Source organism: Telopea speciosissima, chromosome 6 (genome assembly GCF_018873765.1).
Source record: "Telopea speciosissima isolate NSW1024214 ecotype Mountain lineage chromosome 6, Tspe_v1, whole genome shotgun sequence".
Classification (NCBI taxonomy): domain Eukaryota; kingdom Viridiplantae; phylum Streptophyta; class Magnoliopsida; order Proteales; family Proteaceae; genus Telopea; species Telopea speciosissima.
The window spans coordinates 65623827-65650553 of NC_057921.1; the positions used below are offsets into that span (position 1 = coordinate 65623827).

A 26727-nucleotide genomic window follows, 5' to 3' on the forward strand; every position below is an offset into this window, starting at 1 on the left:
ATCACAAACTTTGAATGATAATGATCTATTCATAAAATAATTTCTACAAAATAAAAAGTTATGCACCTCAAAATTTCATTTATTTCTCTTTTATACATCGATACCCTTGAACAGAGAAGAACAGTAGAGAGCAATTAATCCTTTCCAACTGTTCAAAGAAGCTTCTCGATCCTAGGGCATCGCCATCTTCAGCGATTTACGGAATCAATCACCAGCAAAGAGAAGTTTCAGTTTTTCTTCCAAAATCCTTCCAATCAACAGATAACACAAGCGTTGGGGTTTTCTTCTACACTCTGGACATAGTAGTGTGTAGTCAAGTGAGGATTATAAGCCTTATATGCCTTGACGAGCTCGGCGATTTGATCAGTAGTGGGTTCCTTCTTCTTCTCTTCCGCTTTCTCTTTTTTGGGTTCTTCCTTCTTGGGCTCCTCCTTCTTGGGTTCCTCCTTCTTCTTCTCAGGCTCTTTCGCCGGCCCAACAGAGACTATCTCCGTGTGCCAAAGCTTGCGCAATTTGCCCACCACGTCTACTGGATCCACATCTCCAATCACTGTCATTTTCTTGTCCTTCATATCCATGGCGATGGAATCGACTCCTAAAAAAAAAAAAAAAAAGCAGGCAGCAAATGAAGAAGTGTTAAAACTCTAAATTTGCCGGCTTTTTCTTACTTCAAAGTCGGAGAGTTGAATTTTGGAAAACACTCATTCGGTACCTGATAGGGAAGACACTGCCTTCATGGCCTTTTGCTTGCCTTTGTCATCATGTAAGTCTAGCTTCACCACCACTTTCTGTAACAAAACGAGCAGACCAAAAGATACAATTAGATTCAAACGAGTAAAGGAAGAGCCCCCAGGAATAACAAGATTCATAATTTTCTTGGAAAGAGAAAAAAAGAAAAACAAATCCATCCAAAACCTGATAAGATTCTAAAAGCCCCAAAAGTAATACATGATAAGTAAGCTAGAAAAGAAAAGGTAATCAAAATTCGTCCAAAACAGTAGTTATTATCTAATTCAAAGTACATCAAAGAAAAAATTGAAACATAATCCTCTAAAACACCGCCAAAATCGCACTAAAGAGAAAGATTCCTCGAGAAATTAAAGAGGATTCCATAAAAAAAAAAAAAACATGCACTCAACGTGCTTGAAAATAGTAAGAATCAATTAAATGAAGCATATGAACTGAATTTGGGGGCAAAGAGAGAAATCTGACCTTCATTTCTTCTGGATTTCAACGACCTGACCGGGGAATCAAGTAATCAAGCACAGATCAAGGCGGATCAGAGATTAAAAAAAAAACACAGAAGAGGAACAGAGAAAGAGTGAACGCACTGAAATGAGAACCAAGATCTATCTAGCGATACCTCGTTGAACACGAAAGAGAGGATCGAAACCGGATTTAAAGAACTCAGAAACTATTAACAGGTAGGGATAGAAACAGACCACCACAACAATCTAAGGTGTTTCCAGGAAGGAACCAGTGTTTATATAGTCTCAGTCATACAGAAGAAAGGAACCGCTGAAGAAGAATCCCTCTCTTTTTCACACACGCTTATATGTTGACGCCTTAGCCGTCCGAGGAAGTCAAGCCATTGTTTCTAGGCCCCCAAGCGTTCATCTTGAAGACCTTGACTGAAGAGTTTTATGTCACTATTCGCTGTTTCTCCATTAATTTCTATAATCAATGCAGTCGCATATCCTCGCCGTTCAATTATGATCAAACAAAACTCTGTGCATCAAACATCCGGTCCCACTCTTTGGGACCCACTATCAGGGCGTTTTGCATCTCACGTGGCTTACAGTAAATGGACGCCTTGCTTGCCAATTGTTAAAACCGACACCGTATAAGAAGAGAAAGTAAAATGAATTGTTTTACAGAGAGAAATTATTTGGATGGGTTTTGATTTACCCGATTGGAATCTTAAGGGACCCACATTCGGAGCAATAGACCGTATTTTTTGGGGCCCACCATGGACATCAGGACATCGTTGAGTTCAGAGTTCAACTATGTGACGCATAGTCTTAGCGTGACTCGCACGTCTACACCTGAGGGACTGACACGTGGACAATTTTCTACCACTGCCCGTAATAAATGATTATCGCTTGGACATGTCTTAAAGGTTGATCATAGCCATTTGGCTCTTTTCTTTGTTTACAGCCGTTGGATTGTCCATGCTGGAACTCTCCGCTGGATGGGCTATTGTGTGACGTATCCTATCGTACGGAAAGTGAATCCGGCTAGCCCATCCCCACACGGCTCTGACATCTGGTCATGTGGTCCTTGAAGGATTAGACCGAGGGAGCAGATCGAACCGGCCATTCAAACCAGATTATTCACCAACTACCATCTTTTGAAAATAGGGTGAGCCGAGGTTTATTTATTTTTTTTAGTTTTTTTGGTAAAAGGGTGAGCCAAGGTTCAAAGTACATGAAATCGAAACATGAGATTAGCGTCCATTGGATCAGAATCCGTTGGAATGGGATAGAACCTTAGAAATTTGAATCAAGAAGAAGAAAGTAAAATATTTCTCAAATCTATGATTTTTTTTTTTAGAGAGAATTTTTGCACACAGCCATGCATGGTGCACGATCGTGTCTACAACCGTTGAATGGAGATGAGAAACCATGCATTATACATAATCATGTCTATCCAATGGTTAAAAGCATGATCGTGCATTATAGTACAACACATCTTGTCTTTTTTAAGGTTTTTATTTAATAAATTTGGGATATCACTATGAGACATAAAATCATTGAGTTTCTGTTATTCTATTTACTATAAGAAGGATACAATAACAAAAATTGAAGATCACATGAAACTGCGCGATTTAATAGAGGATTGCTGGAATCAGTTAGAATCGAACAATTCAACTGATCTAATTTTGATTCTGATTCCTCAAAACATGCACAATCAATGTCCACAACCAGTCATTTTCATTTCTATTTTTTTTTTGTTAATTCTTGGTCTAAGATTCCATCTCATTTCATCATTTTTTTTAGCAACTAAATTTCTTCTCTAAACTTGGCAAAACAATAGTGAAAATTAACCATTCACACAAATGTCCCATTCCTTATCTAATTCTACTCTTTTTTTTCTTTGGTTGGAGAGGTTGGGTGGGTGGGTAAGCCAAATTTATTAATTTGTGAATCTTGAGAAGGGAAGTTGCTTGGTGAGATTAGGCATGGTTTTGGGTATATGATAAAAAATATGTAAAAAAGGGGGTGGAAAATATATATTGTTAAATTTAACCAAACATTTAGCAAGATGAGCTTAAGTAAGAATGATTTAGAAATAGAAAAAATAAATAAGAAGATTTTAATAAATCACATGTCAATTTTAGTGGCATATCTTAGTCATACAATCTATCATCGAGGATCCACACGAAATATATATTTTTTGTATATATTGTTTTTCAACAAATATTTTTTCAGTTTCAATAGTTGTCATAATATAAGTGTAGCATTGTTATTACATATTTAGATGTATAATGTCAACTTAGAGTGCAAGTTAATTAGCACATAATCATATGATAATATGGACATCGAATCCACGGAAGTCTGAGCCTCAACAAACATGAAAAAAAAATTAGTGGTGTTATTGAAATGAAGTCAAATTTAAAGTGTTTCCTCTAATGTCCATGTACAGTTTTGCACCAATGGCACAACAAGTTTCAAATCGTCAAATAATAGATTTTTCTAATGAAGGAGAGAAATTGTGGGGCCAGTAGTTTTGTGAGGGCGTGTCTAAAAGAAACCACACGACAGCACTATCATGCGGTTTATTTTCCCCAATATTTTTGTATGAACCAACTCCCTCTAAAATTTTCAAATCATAACACATTGTAAAGAAAAATCCATGTAATTACAATCCATAATTCATACTCAAAAAGAATACTTTTTCTTAGGAATCCTTTTCCCCCTTCTTTAATATTATCTTTTCTTTTTTTTCAACTCATTATTTCTATGTGAATTATTAATTATTGTCACAAAGGTAGCATTATTTTTCAAATATCACAAAACATTTATTTTGCTATGTGAATAGATAATATGTTCATCGTTAGACAGAGAGTACATGGTGTAGATTAATCATGTGTCAAATTTCAAAGTCTATGTCAATCAAATACCTCATTTTCTACTAACATTTATCTCGTTGATATACATGCGTGTGAACTAGTATTCTAGACATTACTATACAGTCTCCCAATTATGAGTGGAAATAGATGGTTTAAATTAAAAAGAATATAAAAATAAACGACTTAGATTTGTTCATGTGATTTTTGGAAACATCAATTTCCATGGTTACATGGATAACTATCTTTTTTTTCCTTTATATTATATTGGTATCATTGTCTATTTAGGCTTTCTCTCATGTGGATTATATTTGTACCTTTACTTTTTAACATTCTAGTGTAAAACAATGTGTTTTTTAAGAAGGTAAGATCCTTTCCTTTTACATGTGTTTTCAAAAAGCATGGAAGACAATGGTCTCACTTGAGAATGACAAAATGATAAGTCACTTCGAATCACATTGAAAATGAGAACAACTATGCTTGATGCTTGTGCAAAAGGCGTCAGGCTTTTCTCTAGGGACCTCAACGCCCAGGGTTTGCCCAGCGAACCATCCAACAACATTGGGCTGTTGGGCACATAGGGATGTGTGCTCGATATGCATCCCAACGTGCCTAGCAGCCCAATGCCGTTGGACGCCAAGAAGCTAGTATAAAAGAGCCTAGTTTGAGACCTTCTATTCTTCAATTAGTTTAGGATCCCCAACACCATCATCCCACCTAAAAAAAAATTACTTTGATTCTTTTTTTATTAGAAAAAAAAGCTTTAAGAATACGATAATGGGCAATTAAAAAGAGGTTTTTTTTTTTTTGTTTCAAGTAACATAAACAAAAGGAGGGTGAGACAACTTCCTAGGTCACCATCAATTTGACTCAAACAATATGCACTCTTTAAAGTTCGATCACAACTCAATATTTTCTTTCCTTTTCTTTTGGGAGGGGTGGGGGAGAACTATGTGGGGGAGTGTGGTACTTGTGCCCAAACATAGAGGGGGTGAAATGACCACTACCCCCATGAAAGGTGGAAATACCGCCCACTTTGATGCTTCTATGGGCTCCCATTGTCCCCACATACACAGGGGCCACACTCCCCCAAGTAAACACTTTCCCTCTTTTTGTGAAGGTTGTCCTTCATCTGTCTCTATCTATCCGTGAAGTGATCTTATGATTAAACTCAAAACGTATCATTACACTTCTTCTATTATTATCTAGATTGACATTGTTTGTATCTTTAACCGTTCAACGCTACATATCACATTACAAAAAGAATTCCTCCTTCACCATAGGTATTATCCAAAAATATATATATATTTAAAAAAAAATTTATTTTAAGATCTCAACATTAATGGAGATGACCAAAAGCATTTGTGGGTTGAAATGTTAATTTTTTATTTCTATCAAAGAGCAAACGTATTATTATTAAAAGATGGCAACCAAGGAGAAACTCCTGGAAGCAAAAGGTGGATGCATGCTCAAAATAAAGAAATCAGAAACAAACAACTTATGACGCCATACAAGATGCAGGCAGGAAGAGAGGAACGGGATTTAAACATGTCACCATGAGATGAAAAAATAATTCTACCTAAGTAAGCCTTAGATCATTTTTTCTCACTTCGACATCATAAACAATTTTAAAATTCATTTGTCTCTACAACTTGATATTTTCCAATGGAAAAAGAAGGCTACCTAGGTGCTTGGTGCCGAGTTCGATTTCTCTACATGTATCAACAGGTGAATATACATGTGAGAATCAATTATCTGTCCTATTTTTGCCATTTATAAGGGGAGGAGAGGTATTTATAGAAACAAAATTAAAATGTGATTGGCTCTCACAGATACGTTCACTTGTTGGGTATGTGCAGACACAAATGATGAAATGATCACCTGCCTCCCATGAAATGAAAAACCTCACCCCTAGTGTATGCCCCTCACACTCTCATTGGTCTCACATTCGTGCAGAAACCACGCAGTGTGGTAGCAATTCCCCTCCCTTTTTTTTTTGTTTTTTGTGCAAGACCCACTACGGGACCGTACAAGGGATCTTCTGAGGGCCTATAGGGATCCACTAAGGGCCCAAGAGGACAACTTATTGTTACACTACTTACTATCTATTACTATTACTTAGAGAGAGGGTGGATGGCAGCTAGGAGGGTCGAACACTTGACCTCAAATTGACTTTTCTTTGGACTTTTGCTGAATTTCTCCAGGCTAATTGCCACTATTGAGCTAAAACCTCATCCCCACCTTCCCTATCTATTAGACAAAGTTTTCTTCTACCACGTGTAAAAGAAAACCCACGATCTGACAATCATAAATATTCCTCCTTAATTTTATAGGACGAAAGTTCGATAACACTTCTACCCCATTAGTGTGAAGAAACAATCATAAATATGCCTCCTTAATTTTATAGGACGAAAGTTCGATAACACTTCTACCCCATTAATGTGAAGAAATATATACTTCGTTCGCTATTTGTGAAGAAAAATCATCTCCAAAGATCTTTCTTTTCCATTCATACAAAAAGAAAATAGGATAACGTGGAATCCATGGTTTGAGGAATCGATATTGAATCAATCGATTTGTATCAGTATCAACCAATTTCGTATCAGTACATCGATACAAACAGTGATAAAAATGGAATAATAAAATTAATTTTTAATAATAACAGAGCTGATCCAGATCAATACAGTCTATCTATATCCAGATCAGTATCAACAAAGACCGATACCAATACCGATTATTAAAACACTGATCGAATCGTAAAAGGTAAAATTATTGAGTACGGTAAGGAAAGTTCTTGGATACTCATGATGGAACCTTTTTCCAAAAGGGGCATGACATGCATGATGAACCGGTGAGAAAAGGAAATATTGTCACCCACCACAATCGCTATTACGTTTTTCCCACTTGCCTTTATTCGATTACTGTTTGGTGTCATGGAGACCTGTGATGGAAAATCCACAAGAAAATAAAAAGGAAAGATGAGGTTTGATGGATAAGGACTACTTTATTAAATTTTAATTAAATTTGGGTGTTGATGTTAGAATAAGAGGATTTTTTTGTTTTTAAAGGGTGAACACTGTTACCTGAAAAGAAAAGGATAGTTGGAATCTTTAAACTACCCTTCCTTCTGGGAAGGATAGTTAGAATCATGGTTTTAAATCTATGGATGCTATTCATGGTTTCATAGGTATGTACTATCTTTCCATTATGTTAATTTATTATTCTATTGTTTTAGTTTAAGAAAAATCTTATTATAATCAAATTGATGAAAAAGAAATTATAACCTTACTTTTTGAGGGTGTGAAGATATATTGACACCATACATGCCAAGCCAATGGGAAGAAAGGATGAAGTGCATTTCAGTGTATATATATATATATATCTATATCCATATGGTTAATGAAGAAAGAGTGTCATCATTATGAGAGGGGGTGTATTGTGGGGGAAAATTATCTCTTCCCGTTCCTTGTCCACCCTAATTCCCCAATTCCTCTAATAGGAAGTGGTAGACCCCACTTGGGCAAAGGTAGGGTGGTCATTCCAATCCCCCCTTGTTAGAGGAATTGGGGAACTGAAGGAGATAAGTATCAGTGATGTGGGTAGTATGCCTACTTGTTTTCTGTTACTTTTTTGCCTTTTTTTTTTTTAATAAATACTTTTAGTATAATAAATCTCTTTTTTTTTTTTGGTGCAAAGATCTAATCATTTCCTTGATTCAAAAAAGGGCATACAATGTCCAAGATCTCCCCTGGAAAGGGAGAACCAAAAAACAGCTCTTTGGGCAAGAAAGAGCCCATTTAGAAACCTTATGAGTTCACAGATTTTCATCGCGACTGACATGGGCAAAGCTACAAAAGGAGAATGCAATTTTTAAGATGCAAATATCCTACACAACACAAGAGATAAAAGAAAGAGGGGGGGGGTGGTAGAAAGGGTCAAACAATCGATGAGGGAGAGACAATCCGATGATAACCAAATATCACATGTGTATTTGAAAGGCATGTGTATTTGAATAAGGGTAAATCTTGTCATATCACATGTGTATTTGAAAAACATCCAAGGTAATCACACCTCTTTATAATGAAATATTGGTAAGTCATTCAAAAAGAGAGCAGGGGAAAGAGGGTGATAGTGCAATGGGGGGATCAATCCGGAGGGGCAAGGGAGGAGCGTCGAGAGAGGCTGAGGGACAAATGGGGGATAGTAAGGGACAAGGAACGAGGGGGAAGAGAAAGGGGGAGGGGTAATCTTTCTGAGTCGGATGAAGGTTTTACGATAGTCGAAGATGATGAAGGTCACTCAAGAACTATAAATCTGCAATTCAAGAGACGGTCGACTGAATGGAGGGATCAAACCAGAGTAACCAATTCTTCTCTCAATATCATCACTAGAGAATGGATCAAGCAGGAGTTGTTGCAATAGGTCATCGACGACGTTCAACCCGTGGGAGCTGTTGAGAGAGGAGAGAGATACAAAAGGGGTAGATAACAGGTGATGCAATGGTACATCATTTTCTCCTTCAAAGAATGTTACATTTTCTTAATTCATTGCTTCAATCACAACCAGATGCACCTTTTAGCTTATTAGTTGCATATATTCAGTAAAATTACAGTCAAATAATTTTATATTCACCAATCTTGTTTTAAAAAACCTGCTTCTTTTAATTACATCTACCAATTCAAGATTCTGTTTTTTGTTCAAGTTCGTATGTTCTAAGATACAAATATAATCCTATACTTTTGGACTAGCTTCTTTACTCGTCTATAGTAAAAAAATCTTTGTCCATTTTTCACCATAACTAAACATCGAAGCTGTGCGTCTCAGTTAATCCTTACTCACTTTCCAATGCACTCGGGTCATAATGCATCGTATCGCTTAGCATAAGATCATTAGGACATAATCTTAGTAATTATTCATCAATATCCGTAGAAAAGATGATTGATTAATTTTCAGTGTCGGTTGTCTACCTAACGGTGGCAAAAAAAGAAAAAAATTTGAACTAACTTACCAAGAAACAATCCATCAAAAACCCAACATGAAACCCAAAAGCAAACCCACAAGCAAACAAATAGATAAGATTCTTGGAAATTTCATATCTTTAGTTTTTGAAAAGGACTAACATGACTAGGATAAACATTTCATGGTCCAGCATTTCAAGATAAATATCTAGTGTTGTGCACTGATTTGTCCCATATGGAAGTAAAAAAAAAAAGAAAACACAAAAAACTGATATCGGGTAAGCCTGACTGATCTGACCGATCCGGATTGATATCGGTTCGGTAAAGTCTCATATGAAATGATCTCACCACCACACTTCACAATCTCAGATCGGATCGATTGATTTTGGTCGGATCGGATTGGTATCAGTATCGGTCTGTCGACACCGATTCGATCCACTTATTTGGACAAGGGTTAAAAAAGTAAAAAAAAATCATATTTTTTACAAAAAAACAAGGGCAAAAGTATCATATTTGCCCAAGTTTGGACAATCCCGATCCAACCAATACCGAGATTACGAACCTTGCTCACTACTCTCTGATGTATGAAATCACACCTCTATGCGGCTAGCCTGTTAGGAGATCTCATTACCTAATCATCTACTCTTTTTTATTGGAAAAAAGTTTTCTTTTCTTTTTTAAAGAGAAAGAATGCTGCTTGGGCGTATGTGGTGCACTGCTTTGTGTTCATATAGGCAAGCAAAATGATCGCCATGTCTCCATGGAAAGGCAGAATTTAGAGGCACGGTGGTCATTTCACCTGCCCTAGTGTCTGGGCGCAGGGGCAACATACTGAACGTGCCCATATAGCATTATCTTTCCTTGGGACTAGGTATACTAAGTACCTCAGTGTCTATCTCTCTCCTCCTCACATGAAATGATTTTGCTGTCTTTCAATATATGATACTAGTTTCATAAAACATATAATGCTATATAGGGATGTCAAAATGCAAACTGAATCAATGAAATTGGCTTGAACCGATCTAACCGAGCCCAAATAAAATCAAACTGACCCCTTAATTGGATTAGTTTTGGATTGGGATATGATAAACCTGAAACCAAAACTGAAACTGTCTAAAAATCAGGCCAAAATCGATCTAATAAGAAACCAATACCAACATGAAACTCTTTCTACAATTATGTATACATAAATGTCAAACCAAATTCAAATCTGACCTAAATTGAAACCTATCCAATACCAGATTGATAAGAAATCAAAACCAAACCATATTCTTACCAAAAAAAAAAAAAAAGAAAAAAAAAAAGGGTAAATAACAGATCACTCCTTGATTTTCAATCGAAACTCAGATCACCTCTTGGTTTTTAGAAAAATTCAAATGTCCCCCTCTACAGTAACGATGTTAGTCTGCTATTAGTTATTGGTGTGAAAGAACTATTTTACCCTTATACTAAAACATTAGAATTAAATTTATAATACTACCCTTCCTTCATCTTTAACAATAGTCAAGGGTAATTTAAGGATTAAAATATATTTAACTGGCTGACATCAGCACTTAACAACATAAAACTAACATTAGGGACTAATTTGTCATTTTAGAGTCTAAACTGGGGGTGATTTGAGTTTTTGTAAAAAACCTGAGGGTGGTCTAAATTTCGATTGAAAACCAAAAGGTGATCTGTAATTTCCCCCAAAAAAATCCAAACCATATCAAAATGGAAATCAGTCTTCCTTATTTATTTGGTTTTAGATTCACCAACCTTACACGGAAACTAAGGCCCCGTTTGATTGCCGGATTAAAGGGGTGGGAAACTTCGGCGAACAAACGAGCCCTAATTCACTGACGCGAGATCGGTTGAAACTATCCGACACCCTTACATGATACCATTTTGATGCATCTCATTGGTAGGCTTAGGTTGTTAGAGAACCCTTCTGTTCTCTCCCTCTCCCTCGGATCTCGGCTTCCTCGTAAGGAAACTTGACCCTCTCCCTCCCCGTTTCTGTTCTCTGTTTTAATTTCCTTTTTTTCTCCTTATACTTTGTACCAACACAAAATAGTTTAATGGAAATTTTTTATAAACAAATAAAGAAACTCAAAATATCTTCCGCCGTCGTTTCTCTTTCAAGCAATTCACAGAAGACGGAGAAGCCAATGAAGAACAAGATTCATTGAATGAGTCCCAAGTCTTAACCCTTCTTCGTTTAATCTGGTGTTTAATTTGGGTTTCCCTTTTGCAGTTCAATCTGCAAAATAGAGGAGTTTCTTTTTCCCTGCGATTGATTGACGATGACAGATTTCCAGGAGGAGAACGATCCGTCAATGTCGATCTCACTGACAAAGAATTCTAACCAAAATTATCCTCCTTTCTATCGTTTAATGAATGGCCCTGCTTCATCTCCAGCTTCCTGGTTCGAGATTCGGCTATTTTATGTTCGAATTACTCCTTGTGTGATCGGCAGCGCCCCCAGTCATCTCACCCTTCGCCACCTCCGACGTGAAATTGGGGTTTCTCTGGACATCAATGGCTCTCGCATCCCTGCCTCCGAGACGGCGTCTCTCACTCTTCGTCGAGACCGTCTCGATAAGGAGTCTTCCGAGGTAACGTATGTCAGCACCGATAGCGTTCGAGTGGCGGGCCCAATTGAATTCGAGGTGTATGAGAGGGAAGATTTGATGTTGTGTGTTTCCCTGGAACGGATGGAATCCTCTTGGAGCAATGGCAGTGTTGGGTTCGATCAGCATCAGCAGCGCACGGAGAACGATTCCAAGACGGGTTGGAGTATGGATTGTTGCATAGCAGCCTCGATTGCTAGGGGTTCGTCTGCGTTTTTGAAACCAAAACTTGGTGTTTCATCGCCTTCTATTGAGGTTTATGTTGCTGGGTGGTCTTCCGGCTTCCCTCTAGTCCTTACGAAGATAATTCAGCTCAGCCCCAGAAGGAAGCCTCCACGGCATGCCACACTTGATGCTATTCCCGAGGACGAAGAAATCGGAAAGGGCCAGAAGAGCATAAAGGATATCACTTGCCACAGGCAGGAGGTGCTAGTAAGTCAGTGACGAAGACCAGCTTTTAATCCCTTCTCTCTCATTTGTTGATGTGTGTTATGGTTGACCTATGATTCGTTCCAATTGTGCTAGGGTTTGAGAGAGTTCATATTCCTCGTGATATTCAAATGTGTTGGTCAACTTCAAATACTAATCACAAGAACAAGTATTGAAGTCTTGTGGTTTATGATTTGAATTATGATAATTGATTTGACTTTAGTTTGAGGTTAGGTCTTAAAACTGAACCTTTTTGTATATAGGCTGCAACTTCTATGTGAATCATAGTATACATGGAAACATACTATTCTAGCTTGAAACTGGTGTGACAAGTTTTCAGTGAACTAGTAAAGTATTGTTTTGGATCACATACTCTCTTCATCTTTTCTTTAAAAATTAATTAATGGAGAATCAAGGTCTTCTTTTCTCTAGTAATCTCTCTCATCATGTTCATAACGGATTAGAGGTTTCATGCTTAATCTTCCATTAAATCTTCATATTCATTAGCTAGTGAGACTCTACCTATTATCACTTTCCTTCCTATCTGTCTCTGCCTCCTATTTTCTTCTTTCGGATGCTGTGGTGCTGCATTATTCATGAAAATTTCAGTACTTACACTCCTGCTTGTGCAAACTGGATCATAATTAACGAACAGTCTCCCCTTGAATGGATTTTAAAATATGTTTTTTTTCATGTGTTTTGAAACTTGAGAAAGTTTGTTTGACTTATTTTATTTGTCTAAAGTTGTCCCTTTAAACACTAAATATGTGTAATGTGAACATTTGATATGGCAAGATTTCAAGCTTAATTCTTTTTCAAGTTAATTTTGATGATATAAATTTGACACATTCACTAGTAATTTCGACACGTAGAGATACATGTGTTTGATAAATAATGTATTATACAGAGATTACGTGCTCTATACATCTAGTATGTTGAAGATAATAAAGAAATAAATACAGATTCTGCATGCAATACATGGACTTACTATGACATTATTGTACTTATTGATGTTTTGAAGTAGCATCATATGGAATTGCGGAAAGAATTGTGATGACCATTTCTCATGAACTTGACAGAAAGTAGCAATGCTTATAAGAAGCTATAATTATAAAGGTTGCTCCATTGCGACTTAGTGGTCGTAGGTTCAATTGATGCCCCCCCATTAGGTTGCAAGATCTGAAAAGAGCAGTCATCGACTGCCGAATAAGGCCCTGACGTGACGGATGGATTCAAAATCTGCATCTACCTGCAATCCTGGGACCAATGCAAGAGAAATCTATTTATCCATGTGAAAGAAGTCAGATGAACGGGCAGAATGCCGGGGGGGAGGAATAGGGGAGTTTGCGCAGAGCCCGGTTTACAAGTGGCCCGAGCACATTCTGTTTTTCCTCGTCCTCCGTGTCTGGAAAAGGTAGGGATGGAACGGTCTTCAGACTTCAGCGTAGCCTACGTGTGTGTAGTAGCCCTCTCTTAGTAGCTTAGTAGCTCTTTCCTCTGTTTAGGAATGGTTATGAGGTCTTGATTGCACAGGAAAAGTGAAAGTGAAACAGCCTCCCTGCGAAGCGGGGGTAAGGCTGCATACATTATGACCCTCCCTAGACCCCACAGTGGCGGGAGCCTCATGCACTGGGTGCGCCCTTTTTTATACAGTTTAAGCTTTAAACGACTTGCATGGAAAGACTACAGATGAGATGTGTGGTCAAGTACATTTTGTATGTGCATACCCCTGAAGCAATGGATAACAATCATCACAGCTGGTTTCTCTTCTTCGGCTAATCCACAAATTTCAGCTTGCCTTTAGGACCAACTATAGAACGACTATAAAAAGCCCACCAAGTGTTGAGTTGCAGATTGTTACACCTGGAAAGACAAAATGGCTAAGGATGTGGTTCTAAAGCTTGTTGTGTATGAATAGTGAATGTGTTCCTTGGCATCTGTGCACTACTGATTCACGGCGTTGTGACCTTCCCATTCCCTCACTCTCTTGTCCACAAATTGAATGATGTAAAGCTTGGTGTTCACATTACATAATAAGGCTATCCAACCATTGAAGTATGACTAATAGCTTTTTTTGCAATGATAATGCATGATACTAACATTCTGTAGATATGCTTTTTTTTAAAATATTTCTGGGTCCCGTGCATTGCTCAATCTTTGAAATAATACTGAAGTTCACCTTGCTAAATGCTTTGACCTAATTATTTTTTTTCTTACATCAATGAATGACCCAATTGGGGGTCTTCTGCAGATTGCAGATGCAGAATCTGATGCTTATGAGTCTGAAGGGAAATTTGGGACCAGATTCTACTCAGAAGATATGTATGCTAATGATGATGGTCAGCTCTCATGGTTCAATGCTGGTGTTCGGGTTGGTGTGGGAATCAGTCTAGGGATGTGCCTTGGGGTTGGAATCGGTGTTGGACTGCTCATGCGCTCGTACCAGGCTACAACCAGAACTTTTAAGAGGAGGTTTTTCTGAACTTTCATTCGGCAATAGGAAACCTGTGATTCTAGTTCAGGAAAAAAATTGGTGGGCTTCATCAGAACACTCCCAAGTTGCAGCTGTGGGGGTTAAGAAGCCCAAGCATTTTTCATTCATGTAACGAAAGAATTATGTTACATGAGGTGATAGTTGTACAGTTTTGAATATGTAGATTGGAGGTTTTTCTTGATAATGTGCTCTCAGGGGAGGAGTGCTGCCACTCTCACCCATCTCATTGCTATGACTAATGGATTATCACGAAGTGAGTATTTCAACTGGGATGGGGAGGCTAATGGAATGAAAGATCAATTCAATTCTTGAAACAGAGTTGTCGGCAATGGACCATGGAAATAAAACCAGATCCTAGATAGTTCAATTTTCATCGATAAGCCCAGCAGAGATGTAGAAATGGTTGTTGAGAAGTTGGTGTGAATTTGTGATTGGGGGTTCTCGATTTGCAGGTAATTTATCGTCTTTGTGTGTTGCAGAGATTAGGCTTCTTTTGTAATATGAAGTATTTATTTCAGTGAAGCATTGTTGATCATGAGCTTTGTTATTTCTGTCTCAACTGTTGATGGTGTGCCATTTGTGTACTGCTCTTTGCATTTCTTTTGTTTCTACCATCTACAAGATAAATATTTCCTGGAAAACAATATTTTGTTTTTCAATTTATTCTTTCCCTTCTATATCCATTTATTATTATTTTTTTATTATTTTTTTTTTGGGTAAATAAGAATGTATTGAGTCAATAGGGATCCAGGTCTAGTGCCCCATGCAGCCAAACAGGAGCAGAGAAACAACATTTGCTGCTGTGTGAGCAACAACGTTCACTGATCAACATGTGAGGAAGTGATTGAGAGAATAGTTACATTAGTTGGAAATGTCCGAAAGAAAAGAGTGTGCTTCTTAGTGATCCAGGTTGTTTTACTTTTGAAGTTATTATTGCAGCTTTTGATTAGAATATCTCTTCATAGATGATTCCGTGCCATGCCCATGAGGCTGTCAACTCAAGTTTTCCCTCAAGAAGTCTGAATTTTCGAGGTATAAACTCTTCTGGACTGACATAATTTCATACCATCCAAACACTGTTTGATTCTGGATTTCAGGAGCACGTTTTCTAGGAAGATGGAATCATGGAAATATGGTGCGGATATTCCTTTTTTTTTATTTTTTTTATTTTAGGGAAAAAGATCTCTATGTGGTGGTGTTTCCTACGCTGTTTCACAGGGCACCGTGAAATGACGCCTCTGCCCCCTGGGTAAATACTCAAGTGTGCTCCCCCATTGAGCTAGATGCTTGTGTAGAGACCATGCGACCAAGCAGTGATCTCTTGCCCTTTATTTTATTAGTAGGATTCAAATCAAGGTTTTAAAATTGAAACGTGCATTAAATCGGTCCAGGACCCGCTTAAGCCTAGCTCCATAGAGATAGCTCCAATTATTCAGGACATTAGATACTTGGGCACTATGTTCGAAAGTTTTTCGGTTCTTCATGTATTTAGGGAGAGTAACAGCATAGCTGACTCCCTCGCTAGGAAGGTAGTATCTTCTCCACTCGAGATACGATGGCCTAATTCCACTCCCTGGCTCCAGGATTTGTGCTCCTTGGATGCCTCGGTTGTAGCGTGTTCGGTTTTTCAGTGAACTTCGTCTTAACCCAAAAAAAAATAAAAATCAATCATATCTCACATATTTTCCCAAAAATATGTAGCGCGAGGAAAAGGGTTCTCTGAACATGAGGCGTTAGACACCCTACTCACATAAACATATTTTATTCATTTTTCAAGGAGAAAGAAAACAATAATAAAATATTCTTATGCGAATAGGCATAGGAAACGCCTAATGTTCAGAGAGACTTTTCCCATATTGTAATAACGTATATGTGCCTCTATAGAACTATTTGGATGGTCTTTGCCTGAACTGTTCGACAATCCATTGAGGTTTAATAACATTGCTTCAGATTTTAGATGTTTGAAGTTTTTGTGCCACAAAGTTTGTAAATTTGGGCAATACAATGAGTTTTCCTCACTTTTATGTGTATTTAAGTGACCAAAGAAGAGAGAAGATATCAACCATAAGGCTGGACTCTGGCTTGGGCCGCAAACCCTCTTCTCCTTTGCTTCTGGACCTATATCTCTGAAGCTGCGACTCTCTGGCTCGAGCACGGATGGAGAATGGAGCTTGGCTGCCCACCTCTCCCTCAGATCTGGATATTGAGTTCCACTGGGCCCTAATTATCTGAAAGACTAGGCCGAGAGACTCTGTCTGGAGCACTGATGGAGAATGGGGCTTGGCTTCCCACCTCTCCCTCTGATCGGATCTTTATCACCTCCAGTTTGCTGACCGGCCCAGTTCCCCAGTTCCTCTAACAAACAGGGGCTGAAATGACCTCTCTACCCATGTCCAAACACCCTGCCCGAGTGGGGTCCACCATCCCCTATTAGAGGAACTGGGGAACTGGGCCGGTCAGCAAACTGGAGGTGATAATTTTCCCCCTCTGATCTGGGTTGCTTAAAAATTCTCAGATTAGCATCATGGCAATCTGATTTTTATTGAGTGATGCATATAGGTCTAGGATCATAGAATTGAGTTCCTCTCCAGGGAGCCCAATGCCTGGGGGCATCCTGCCATTGGGCTGTGTTGCACATATCCCGATGGCTGGCTGATTGGGCATGCATTGAATGTGTACGGTACAACCCTGGCCTTGAATGCCCCTTCGACACTGCCTGAGTGCTGGACTCCCTGGAGAGGAGCTAGATCTAAGATCATATGGGTTTGTGACAAAGGTTGGTGGGAACCGTTGGATCTCATCATTAACTTCCAAACAAAGTAATATAAAGGTAACGTCTGAATCAAAGTTATTTAATAAACTATTTATCCAAATTTCTGGTTTTTCCGACACAAATTCTTCCATTATAAGCAAACACTTGTCCATTCAATCAAGTTTTGCATATACCCCCGAGGGGAATCCGAATATGCCAAGCACAGGAATTTTTCTATAGAGCTATGGCCCACCTTCAATTCCAAACCTTCCTGATACATCAGCTATTGCATTCTTAACCACAAGATTAGAAGTTCCAATCTCCCTCTTTGAAAGATTCCAATCCAATGGATTTTATTATACTGTATAGATATATTACTCTGTATTGGATGCATCATATCGTGGGTCATTTATGTCAACAGCGACTCTGGGTTTAATCGGACTCGTTCCCGATCGACGGGAGGAAAAGAAGCCAGTATCTTCTGCTGGAAAAAAAAAAGTGCAGAACTCGAAAAAGGAAAAGTGATTCACAGAGGCAGTGAAGAAGAAGCTCCGAAGCGGCATCAGTAGTAGAATCACCAACAGCAACATCGACGGAGGAGAAGGAGGAGAAGAAAAGGAAGAATTTTTTTTGGTGAAAAGGAAAGGAAGAATTTGTGAAGAAGATGAGAGAGTTTGCGGCGATCGATGGCAGCGGGAAAAGTGTGACATCAATAATGTCTCCCCGTAACGGTAACTTAAAACCACCACCCTCATCTCTTCCCTTAGTGGTATCCCTCAACTGCCTCGAAGATTGCAACCTCGAACAAGAATCCCTAGCGGGCATCGCCACCGTTGAGCATGTGGGCCTCAACCGACTTGCAGACGGCCGGATCGAGTCCGCCGCCGCAGTTCTTCTCCACTCTCTGGCTTTCCTGCCACGCGCCGCCCAGCGCCGCCTACAGACATGGCAACTCATCATCTGCCTAGGCTCTTCCGACCGCTCCGTTGATTCTGCCCTCGCCGCCGATCTCGGCCTCCGCCTCGTCCACGTTGATGCCTCCCGTGCCGAAGAGATCGCCGACACCGTCATGGCTCTCTTCCTCGGCCTGCTTCGCCGGACTCACTTGCTTTCACGCCACGCATTCTCAGCCTCTGGCTGGCTCGGTTCCGTCCAGCCGCTTTGTCGCGGAATGCGAAGGTGTCGAGGTCTTGTATTGGGGATTGTTGGTAGATCTGCTTCTGCTAGGTCTTTGGCTACTAGGAGCTTGGCGTTTAAGATGAGTGTGCTTTATTTCGATGTTCACGAGGTACTGAATCAAGTAAATGCCTAACATTTCTAACTCATAATCAAATTTTTTCCCTCCACGGGACATGCCTCTTTTATATGGTGGATTTTCTGTTGCTACGTAATCTGTTGTTTCAAGTTATTGCTTTGGAACATCTCAAGTTTCGTTACTCTTTGGCGCTCTTAGATTGGACTGATTGGCTGTGTTATTGTTTTCGAGTCCAATTCGCTGGGAAGTTTTATAGGGTGTAACAGTCAGTGAACCTGCTTGAGTTTGTGGCTTTTTTGCTTTGTTCACTTGTCTGAGCGGAGACCACACGAAAAGTTCAGCTGCTGGTAATTCTGAAAATGTACGAAATGTATCTACAGATCTACATTACGGTTTTCAATTGGTAGGTAGGATATAGGTTTCCCTTCCCTTTCCCCCATGGTTTTCATTTCTTTTGTTTTGATCCTTGCAGGGTTTGTGTCTTCAACTTCCTTTTGGTTCTTCAACCTAAACCATTTAACGTGCAGTTACTAAAGAAAAAACCAAATTCTGTTCTCCTAGGGAAAGGTGCTGACAAATTCTCACCAAATGAAAACTGAGCTTGGCATTAGGACTATGAAAGTCATTTCTTTTTTGAATGGAGTGGAGTGTGGATCGTAGAAACTGAAGTCCTCACTGCTATCTTTGAGAAACCATCAAACCTCAATGACGTTTTAATAATTTTCATCAATGAACAACCCCGTAAATAGGAGGGAACAAATTTCTGAGTGAGTTTATTGTCAGATTCAGAATCTGTAGTGTGAGAGTTGTCCCATGTGAAACTTGTGGTGATGGTGCCCCTATTCATGAATGTTGTACTTGGTTGAATTTGTTGTAATTTGCTTTGAGATTTTAAATGTATTGGTCTGTTACATTATATGTCCTATACACTCTTTAGATTCTTATTGAATTTGATTTAACTTCTCTTCTATCTAATTCTCGTTTCAGGGTAAAGGAAAATCAGGCAGGCCTTCTATAACATTTCCTCCAGCTGCTCGAAGAATGGATACACTTAATGATTTACTTGCAGCGAGTGATCTTATTTCACTTCATTGTGCTCTGTCAAATGAGACTATTCAGATTATTAATGCTGAATGTTTGCAGCACATAAAACCTGGTAATTTTCATATTAAAGTGATAATTCTAGCAATCCCTCCATATGCATATTAAAAGGATGAGTGCACTTTTCTGCAGGAGCATTCCTAGTGAACACGGGAAGCAGTCAGCTGTTAGATGATTGTGCTTTGAAACAGCTTTTGATTGATGGAACTATCGCTGGCTGTGCACTAGATGGTGCTGAAGGGCCACAGTGGATGGAAGCATGGGTATGAGCATTAGCCTTAGGGTATGAATTGTTATCTTATATGCATGGGAACATTGAAGCATGGATATATTATTTGTGGTATGATTATTCCTTGTGATGTATGATTTCTTGGTCCGTAATTTCTAGTTTTGGTCCTTTATACCTTCACCCCTTCTATTTTTTGGCGAAATAAAGTCCTATGCTAAGATTATTAGCATTTATTGTTGTTGGACATGCACCTGCCCATACTGCTATATGTAGCCAATATGAAAGCCTAGATTAATCTATTCATGAAGCAATTTGATGGGTTTCTAGAAGCCTAAGAAATTAGATTTAGGCTATGTTTGGAAGCCAAGAAAAGAAAAGAAAAAACATAATAAGACAAAAAAACATGATGGCACAATCATTGAAATATGTGTCTATCTCTCTCCTCAAATTCAAATTTTTTTTTTTGAATTTATTCTCTTCTTTTCTTGCCTTCCAAACATAGCCTTAGAAACTCATAGAATGCCAGAATCACAGTGACAGGTTTAGAAACCAGATTTAAAGAGAAATATAATGACATCAAATCAAAGATTCAGATATGGTCCAAAGATGGTCAAAGGTCAATCATATGGAGAAGAATAACTCCTCCAAATCTGACTGAAATCCGTGTGAGATCTGGAACTATAGATATGTCCTATTGGTAATAGGATTCTAATTTAGGGTTTCCAGAACAGTAAACAAGGGTCAGTCTGAATGTCACCGATTAGGTGATAAAATCTAATGTAACCTAAGTTACATTACCCGTATTACCCATGCTTTTTGTCTGCTTGTAGTGAAATTTTGGCTTTAAAATTGTCTTTTTACGTGCTTCCTTGGATTTCCATCTGAGATTCCAAACGGTCCACTACTAATGGTGGACTTGTAAAATCACATTAATATGCAACCGTAATGAAAGGCTTTTGTCATGATTTCTTTCTTCGACTTTCGCATCGTCGAGTTAACTTCAACTAAAAGCCCATGCGGGTCCCACAGTGTAATGTGTGCTCCTCCTCTGTGCCATGTCACTTTCCTGAGTTCACCCTTCACCTCTACTCCATGAACGGAAGGAGAAAAGGATACGGCAAGTTGCCCTCACCTTTGGTCATTCCAGCAGCTGCTATGGCCACCGGCGGGCGGAAACAAAGGGGAAGAAGCCGCCAACAGGTGTTCCCCCTATCTCTTTCTTACCAAAAAGTTTCCTCACCTGTGGTTGCTCACAGCCGCTGTGAGCGCCCCCGCTGCTGCCACCATCACCACCTGTTTTCTCTCCTCTACTTTTACCAAAGGTGAGCTTGCTGCCCCCACCACTGCCGTTGGTTTTCTCAGCACCACTACCAATCTCTCTGCCACCGCCACCATCCCTTCCACCACCTGTTTACTCCAACCTCCACCACCATCCCAGCCACGACACTTCTCATTCACCACTGTCTCCATTACCTTCTCCTCCATTTGTGCCACCATCGGCTCCATCACTGCCTTCACCTGCCCCAGTTCCTGAGTGCATTGGACACAACTCTCACCCAACCTTAACATACCTCTTCTTCATACTTCTTCCCTCCCTTACACCATTCAATCGGATCCCATCCTGTCACAACCCCAAACCGGAGGGTGGGTAAGAGATCTCACCCTCATGGTGTCGGTCAAGAGGTTGCACCAACACTTTACTTGAAGGTGCTGACAAGCCAAATTTTAACTTTTCAAAAATTAAATGACTAAAATTGCAGCGGAATAATTATCTAAGTATGGAGTGGGGAAATTTTGACATAATATCCCCACAAAATGCATTGTTTCAAAAGATTCTGTGACACACTGGTGGCACCTAAAGTTCATGAACAGTTTCGTTGCATACATCCATTAGTTCACATAACCAGCAAAAACGATTTAACATTTCCCGAAGTATTACGAATGTAGACAACACTTTAGATACATATCCATGTGAGCTACTAATTTTACATATAAATAAATCCAAAAGGGGCAAAAAGCAAGTCAGCATAGCAAGTATGTCCATCAAGTCTCGGGGTTTCGTCCACTGTCTCCAAAAATGCACACTGAACATGTGTGGTCAAAATGAGGAGGCTCTGGATAAAAAGGGATAAGAGTGGGGGGGGGGGGTGAGCTTCAATGGCCCCATAAGTAGAACAATGGAATACAATTCGAAAACCATAGATGCATGAGGATGGCACATACATACATTTCATAATACAACTCAAGCATATTTCCATGCATGTTATTTCATCTCAAGAAATAAGGAATCAATAGATCAATAATATAACTTGAAGCAAGCACAATTCAGATGAGTTGAGAAATTCTTTTCACAATCCTGTAGTCTTATAGTCCAAATTTATGTCTCATCCTTCCCATAGTTTTGGTGGTAATTATCTTGATATTCTTTTCATAACTTTGGTGGTTCATACCGTTTTGTCCTTTCCATAACTTTGGTGGCTTTCATAACATTCTTGTCATAACTTTGGAGGTAATATCATAACATTCTTTTCATAATTTTGGTGGTTCATACCCTTTCATCCTTTCCACAACTTTGGTGGCTTTCATAACATTCTTTTCATAACTTTGGTGGTTCATACCCTGATACCCCTTCATCCTTTCCACAACTTTGGTGGCCATATCATACCGTTCGTTCTTTCTAGTAAACCAGTCACAATTTCATTTCCATTATTTTATTCCATGTCCATACATGTCTTCTTATTATAACATTTAAATGATAAATCATCATATCAATAAATTCGGGAAATGGAAATGTAATGCATCATGCTTCAAGATCAGTAAACAAATAATGATTTATAAAAAAATGCAGTAAACCAAAATTCTACTCACATCACATTACTTCATTATTTTATTTATGACTCCACATTCACATTATTTCAAATGATGGATGATATAACGATTTGCAACGGTATCAACAAATAAACTAATAATTGTAAAGCATGAGTAAACCACTGTCCCAGTCACAAAGCTCTAGATCTGTATGATCTGGGAGAATTCCTTCTGTCTCGATTCTTGAATACTTGCCCGTGGCACCTACATAGGCACACCCCTCTTAGTTTTAGAATTTATTATTTTATTCTCTTTTTATCAAAGGTTCCTCCACTATTTTTTTATTTAATGAGATCCAGAATGCACTACTGATGATATAAAACAGAGGTGGGCAGCAGATTTAATGAGAATATATTTTTGAAGAGTAAACAAGGATATCAACATAACACCCAAATGATGTAGGATGGCAACACAAGAACCACTATGAACATTAAACATGGAAAATCCAATGCATCTCGGTCAGGAAGTGAATAATGAAAGAAAAAGAATCCTGCCACAAGTAACTTACAAACCCCACATGCTGCCATCCACTAAATCATTCATGTAAGAGGAATAATAAATCATGATTCAAAACCACGCTACTACCCATTTCAGATAGCAACAAACATTCATAATGACACCAAGCTAAAATACTGTTGCTGTCCACTTGAAACTGCAGTAGTATATTTGCAATACCAAAGCAAACTTACCCTCAAACAAACTGCTAAATTATCGGACAAAAAGGAAACTTACATGCTGGATAGATGATGCGAGTGAAAGTCTTTACAAAAATCTGCATCAGTTCGGAAGTATATAGATTGGAGGTTGCAGGAGCTGTTTCACAATACCAGTTCCCCTCTTCAAAACATGAGAGAATCTCCTCTCTTTTTTGGCTTTCTCTCCCACTCTTTCTCACAAAACACCAAGCACCCAAATGAGGAGGAAACACAATACATATTGAGTTGAAGTGCCCTAGTTTTGTGTCTAAGCATTCAACATTTTGTTGTGAGACATAAATTTCATGTGTAGCAAAAACATTCTTGAATAGGAGTGCGTAATCATTGTCCCATAAAAACTGGTTCATATTGAGTTAGGAAGGCATCAATAGGGTATTAGTTGTTTTCTCTGTTCATGTCACTCATATTTCTTAACTGTCAACTGAGATGTTGCAATTGCATAAACCGTTATGTATACTCTCTCTCTCTCGCGCTGTGTGTGTGTGTGTGCTACTGCTGCTGCTGTATACAGTCAGTTCATATCATTTTTATGAACATGTATTAATACATTTAGGGGCTATTTATTTATTTATTGTGGGCTGGTGCTGAACCTTCAAATCCTGGCCCTTGCTTCAGGTAAAGGAGATGCCCAATGTATTGATCCTTCCCCACAGTGCAGATTATAGTGAAGAAGTATGGATGGAGATAAGGGAGAAAGCTATTTCTATGTTGCAAACATTTTTCATTGATGGGGTTATTTCAAGTAACGCTATCTCTGATGAGGATGATGCAGTAAGTGAAACAGGCTATGAAGAGGAACAATCTGAGAAACTAGACACAGAGAGTGCCTCACGGGATATTATCGGTGAGCAGTTGACTGATGACATTCAATTAAGTCCAGAAAATTATCAGAAGAGTATTTTTCAATCAACAGAGTCACACAGCCTGCCTCAAGCTTCAGGTGCATCACAAACTCGAGCTGAGGGAAGGCATAGCAGGTCAGGGAAGAAGAGTAAAAAGAGACATACCCGCCGTAAATCTCAGCAGAAGTCTGATGACTTGGAAAGAGATAGCAACTGTACCTCACAGCGAGACAATGATACTGCTTTGAGTAGCACAGATCAAGTATTAAGTTCCAGTTCTCGTTTTGCTTCCCCAGAAGATTCTAGAAGTAGGAAAAATCCCATTGAATTGATAACAGAGTCAACTTCTGAGCGGCACACAAAATCAAACTTGGGGATTAGTAGGGCATCAGGTGAACTGCTAAAAGATGGGTATGTTATTGCTATACATGCAAGAGATCGTCCTGCTTTACATGTGTCCAGGCAAAGAGTACCTGGTGGTGGCTGGCTCTTGGACACAATGTGTAATGTGACTAAAAGGGATCCTGCAGCACAATTTTTAGTTGTTTTCAGGAGCAAGGTGTGTATTGAAACCTTTTTTTTTTTTTGTGTGTATGCTGAGTTTAATAGAGGTGTTATTTGTCTTGCTAATCAACCAAACATACTTGTTTGAATGCCTTTTCTTCAGGACACAATTGGATTGCGATCTTTTGCTGCTGGGGGAAAATTATTGCAGGTACTTACTATTATTTTCAATAATTCTGTTTCAATGGTTGAGAAATTTTTATGTGGGGAATGAAATATTAGTAAGCTCTAGAATCTCTTGCATTATTTTGATATCCAATACTTGCCCTTAGTCTAGCAAACGGTGGTTACCACCAGTGAGCACCCCCCCCCTCCCAAAAAAAAAGGATGAATAATCTCTGGACTTAAATTTTGTCAATAACTTAGATGATATTTCTGTGTGTCAAAATATACTCAACTCCACAACATTATCCCAACTTAATGGGGTCAGTTACATGGATCCTCTTTCGCTAATCAATTCTTCAAGGTCACACTTGTTACCAGTCCTAACCTATGCATGTCTTTCGTCACCACTTCTCCTAGAGTCATTTTAGGTCTGCCCCCAGCTCTTTAGCACCTCTGATATGAATCATTTCACTCCTGATGATTCAGATCCAAGGCACAAGGAGATTATTAAACAACCCAGCAAAGCCTTATCCCAGGATGACATTGAAACCTATTTCTCCCTCCAACTCTGTTTAATTTCATTTTTATATAGATATGTGCATAAAATTGCGACGATGTCTCTAATTGGATAAGATTTCTCCTATTAAAAGAAAATTGCATGCTATCTCTGGTAAGTTCTGAACCCTAGCATGAGTGTAGGGAGTGGGAGCTTAACAATGTTAGTCTCCAGATTCAGATCACACAGCCATCTTGTACTTAGGATGTATAACTAAGAATAAGGACAATAAATTTGTTTATTTGATAGTGTTATTTGATTACATTCTGATGGTTATGGATTGGTGACCTAGATCAGATTGTCGCTAAAATGCTTAACACTACATTGATGTTCCTGGATCCCCTAAATGATCAAGTGATTATTGTCATATTTAAAGAATGATGCAGCTGCTTGCAGCTCCATACTATATAGAAGTAGAATTCTCTAGGAAATGTATACTTAGAACTTATTCTTCACTTGCCCCTATTATTAATACTTCACGAGGCATGATTGTGAAAGCTTGATAATTTGACAAGTCGACAATGCATTTGAACATTTTTCAGACATATCGATGTTACCCCCATCAAAAGAATTTTCATTTCCCTTAAGAATGCTTATCTTCTCAAAGACCGTAAGTTAGATATCAACCTTCAATTTAGTCATGGCACTTAGTGGAGCAGATATTGGTACTCTAAAGCTGTAAAGCACTTGGTGGTTACTAGAAACTAGGGATGGTAGTTAGTCTGGTAGGTGATCTTTCTTGCCCCACCCACTTCTTTTTTTTTTGGGGGGGGGGGGGGTTGGCATGATGATTATTGGGATCTGTTTTTGTAGTTCATTTGGTAATTTTATTTTTTGGCACTTTGTCCATCAAACAAATGTAACACAGCAGAAGTTACATGGAGGGAGTGGCTAGGATTGGGCTCCTAATGCAGCCTACCCCTTGTGCAACAACATGGGTTGGGGCAAGGGCCAGTTCTGTATTTTGTATAGTTACCAATTGTTGCTACTCATTTTGCTAAGATTTGATAGATTTGTGTGGGTTTGGTTTGTAGTAGAATGGTTGGGAGTTAGATTATGTAAGCTATACCAAACCAGCTCATTGCAGTTTCTACTGGAACTGGTGTGGATGTAGGGAAGCTGCAGAATAACCCATGCATGTGGGAGTTGATTTGTTTATTAGTGATAGGTTCAAAAT

The 26727-nt window shown here is 38.8% G+C and overlaps 2 protein-coding genes across 4 annotated transcripts in view; one reads left to right on the forward strand and one right to left on the reverse strand.

Moving 5' to 3' along the window:
* Positions 1 to 6262, reverse strand: LOC122663746 (heavy metal-associated isoprenylated plant protein 39-like). 2 transcript variants are annotated; one of them, XM_043859387.1, is made up of 4 exons: positions 1213 to 1349; positions 713 to 788; positions 251 to 595; positions 1 to 198 (listed from the first exon to the last, which is right to left on the reverse strand). In XM_043859387.1, exons 1-3 carry the CDS (start codon positions 1216 to 1218, stop codon positions 255 to 257), a joined length of 423 nt encoding a protein of 140 aa, XP_043715322.1. In that variant the 5' UTR covers positions 1219 to 1349; the 3' UTR covers positions 1 to 198; positions 251 to 254. The 2 variants fall into 2 exon arrangements, with proteins under 2 accessions (XP_043715322.1, XP_043715323.1); XM_043859388.1 differs by lacking the exon at positions 1 to 198 and adding an exon at positions 6255 to 6262 and having other exon boundaries at positions 246 to 595; positions 1213 to 1220.
* LOC122663745 (C-terminal binding protein AN-like) overlaps positions 2511 to 26727 on the forward strand; it is a 26413-nt gene continuing 2196 nt past the window's right edge. The window contains exons 1-8 of one of the 2 annotated variants that reach the window (XM_043859386.1): positions 11291 to 12057; positions 14238 to 14245; positions 14317 to 14540; positions 18017 to 18602; positions 19557 to 19725; positions 19803 to 19933; positions 24099 to 24884; positions 24993 to 25040. In XM_043859386.1, the coding sequence (XP_043715321.1) occupies positions 11313 to 12057; positions 14238 to 14245; positions 14317 to 14540; positions 18017 to 18602; positions 19557 to 19725; positions 19803 to 19933; positions 24099 to 24884; positions 24993 to 25040 (2697 nt within the window). In that variant the 5' untranslated portion in view covers positions 11291 to 11312. Of the gene's footprint in view, positions 2517 to 11290; positions 12058 to 12238; positions 12246 to 14237; positions 14246 to 14316; positions 14541 to 17960; positions 18603 to 19556; positions 19726 to 19802; positions 19934 to 24098; positions 24885 to 24992; positions 25041 to 26727 lie in introns of those variants that run through there. The other variant, XM_043859385.1, reaches the window with a different exon arrangement.

Excerpts from the sequence above, each read along its gene's own strand:
- LOC122663746 (XM_043859387.1), bottom strand. Across the intron at positions 596-712 it reads GGCAGTGTCTTCCCTATCAG|GAGTCGATTCCATCGCCATG; the intron begins GTACCGAATGAG and ends TTTTTTTTTTAG.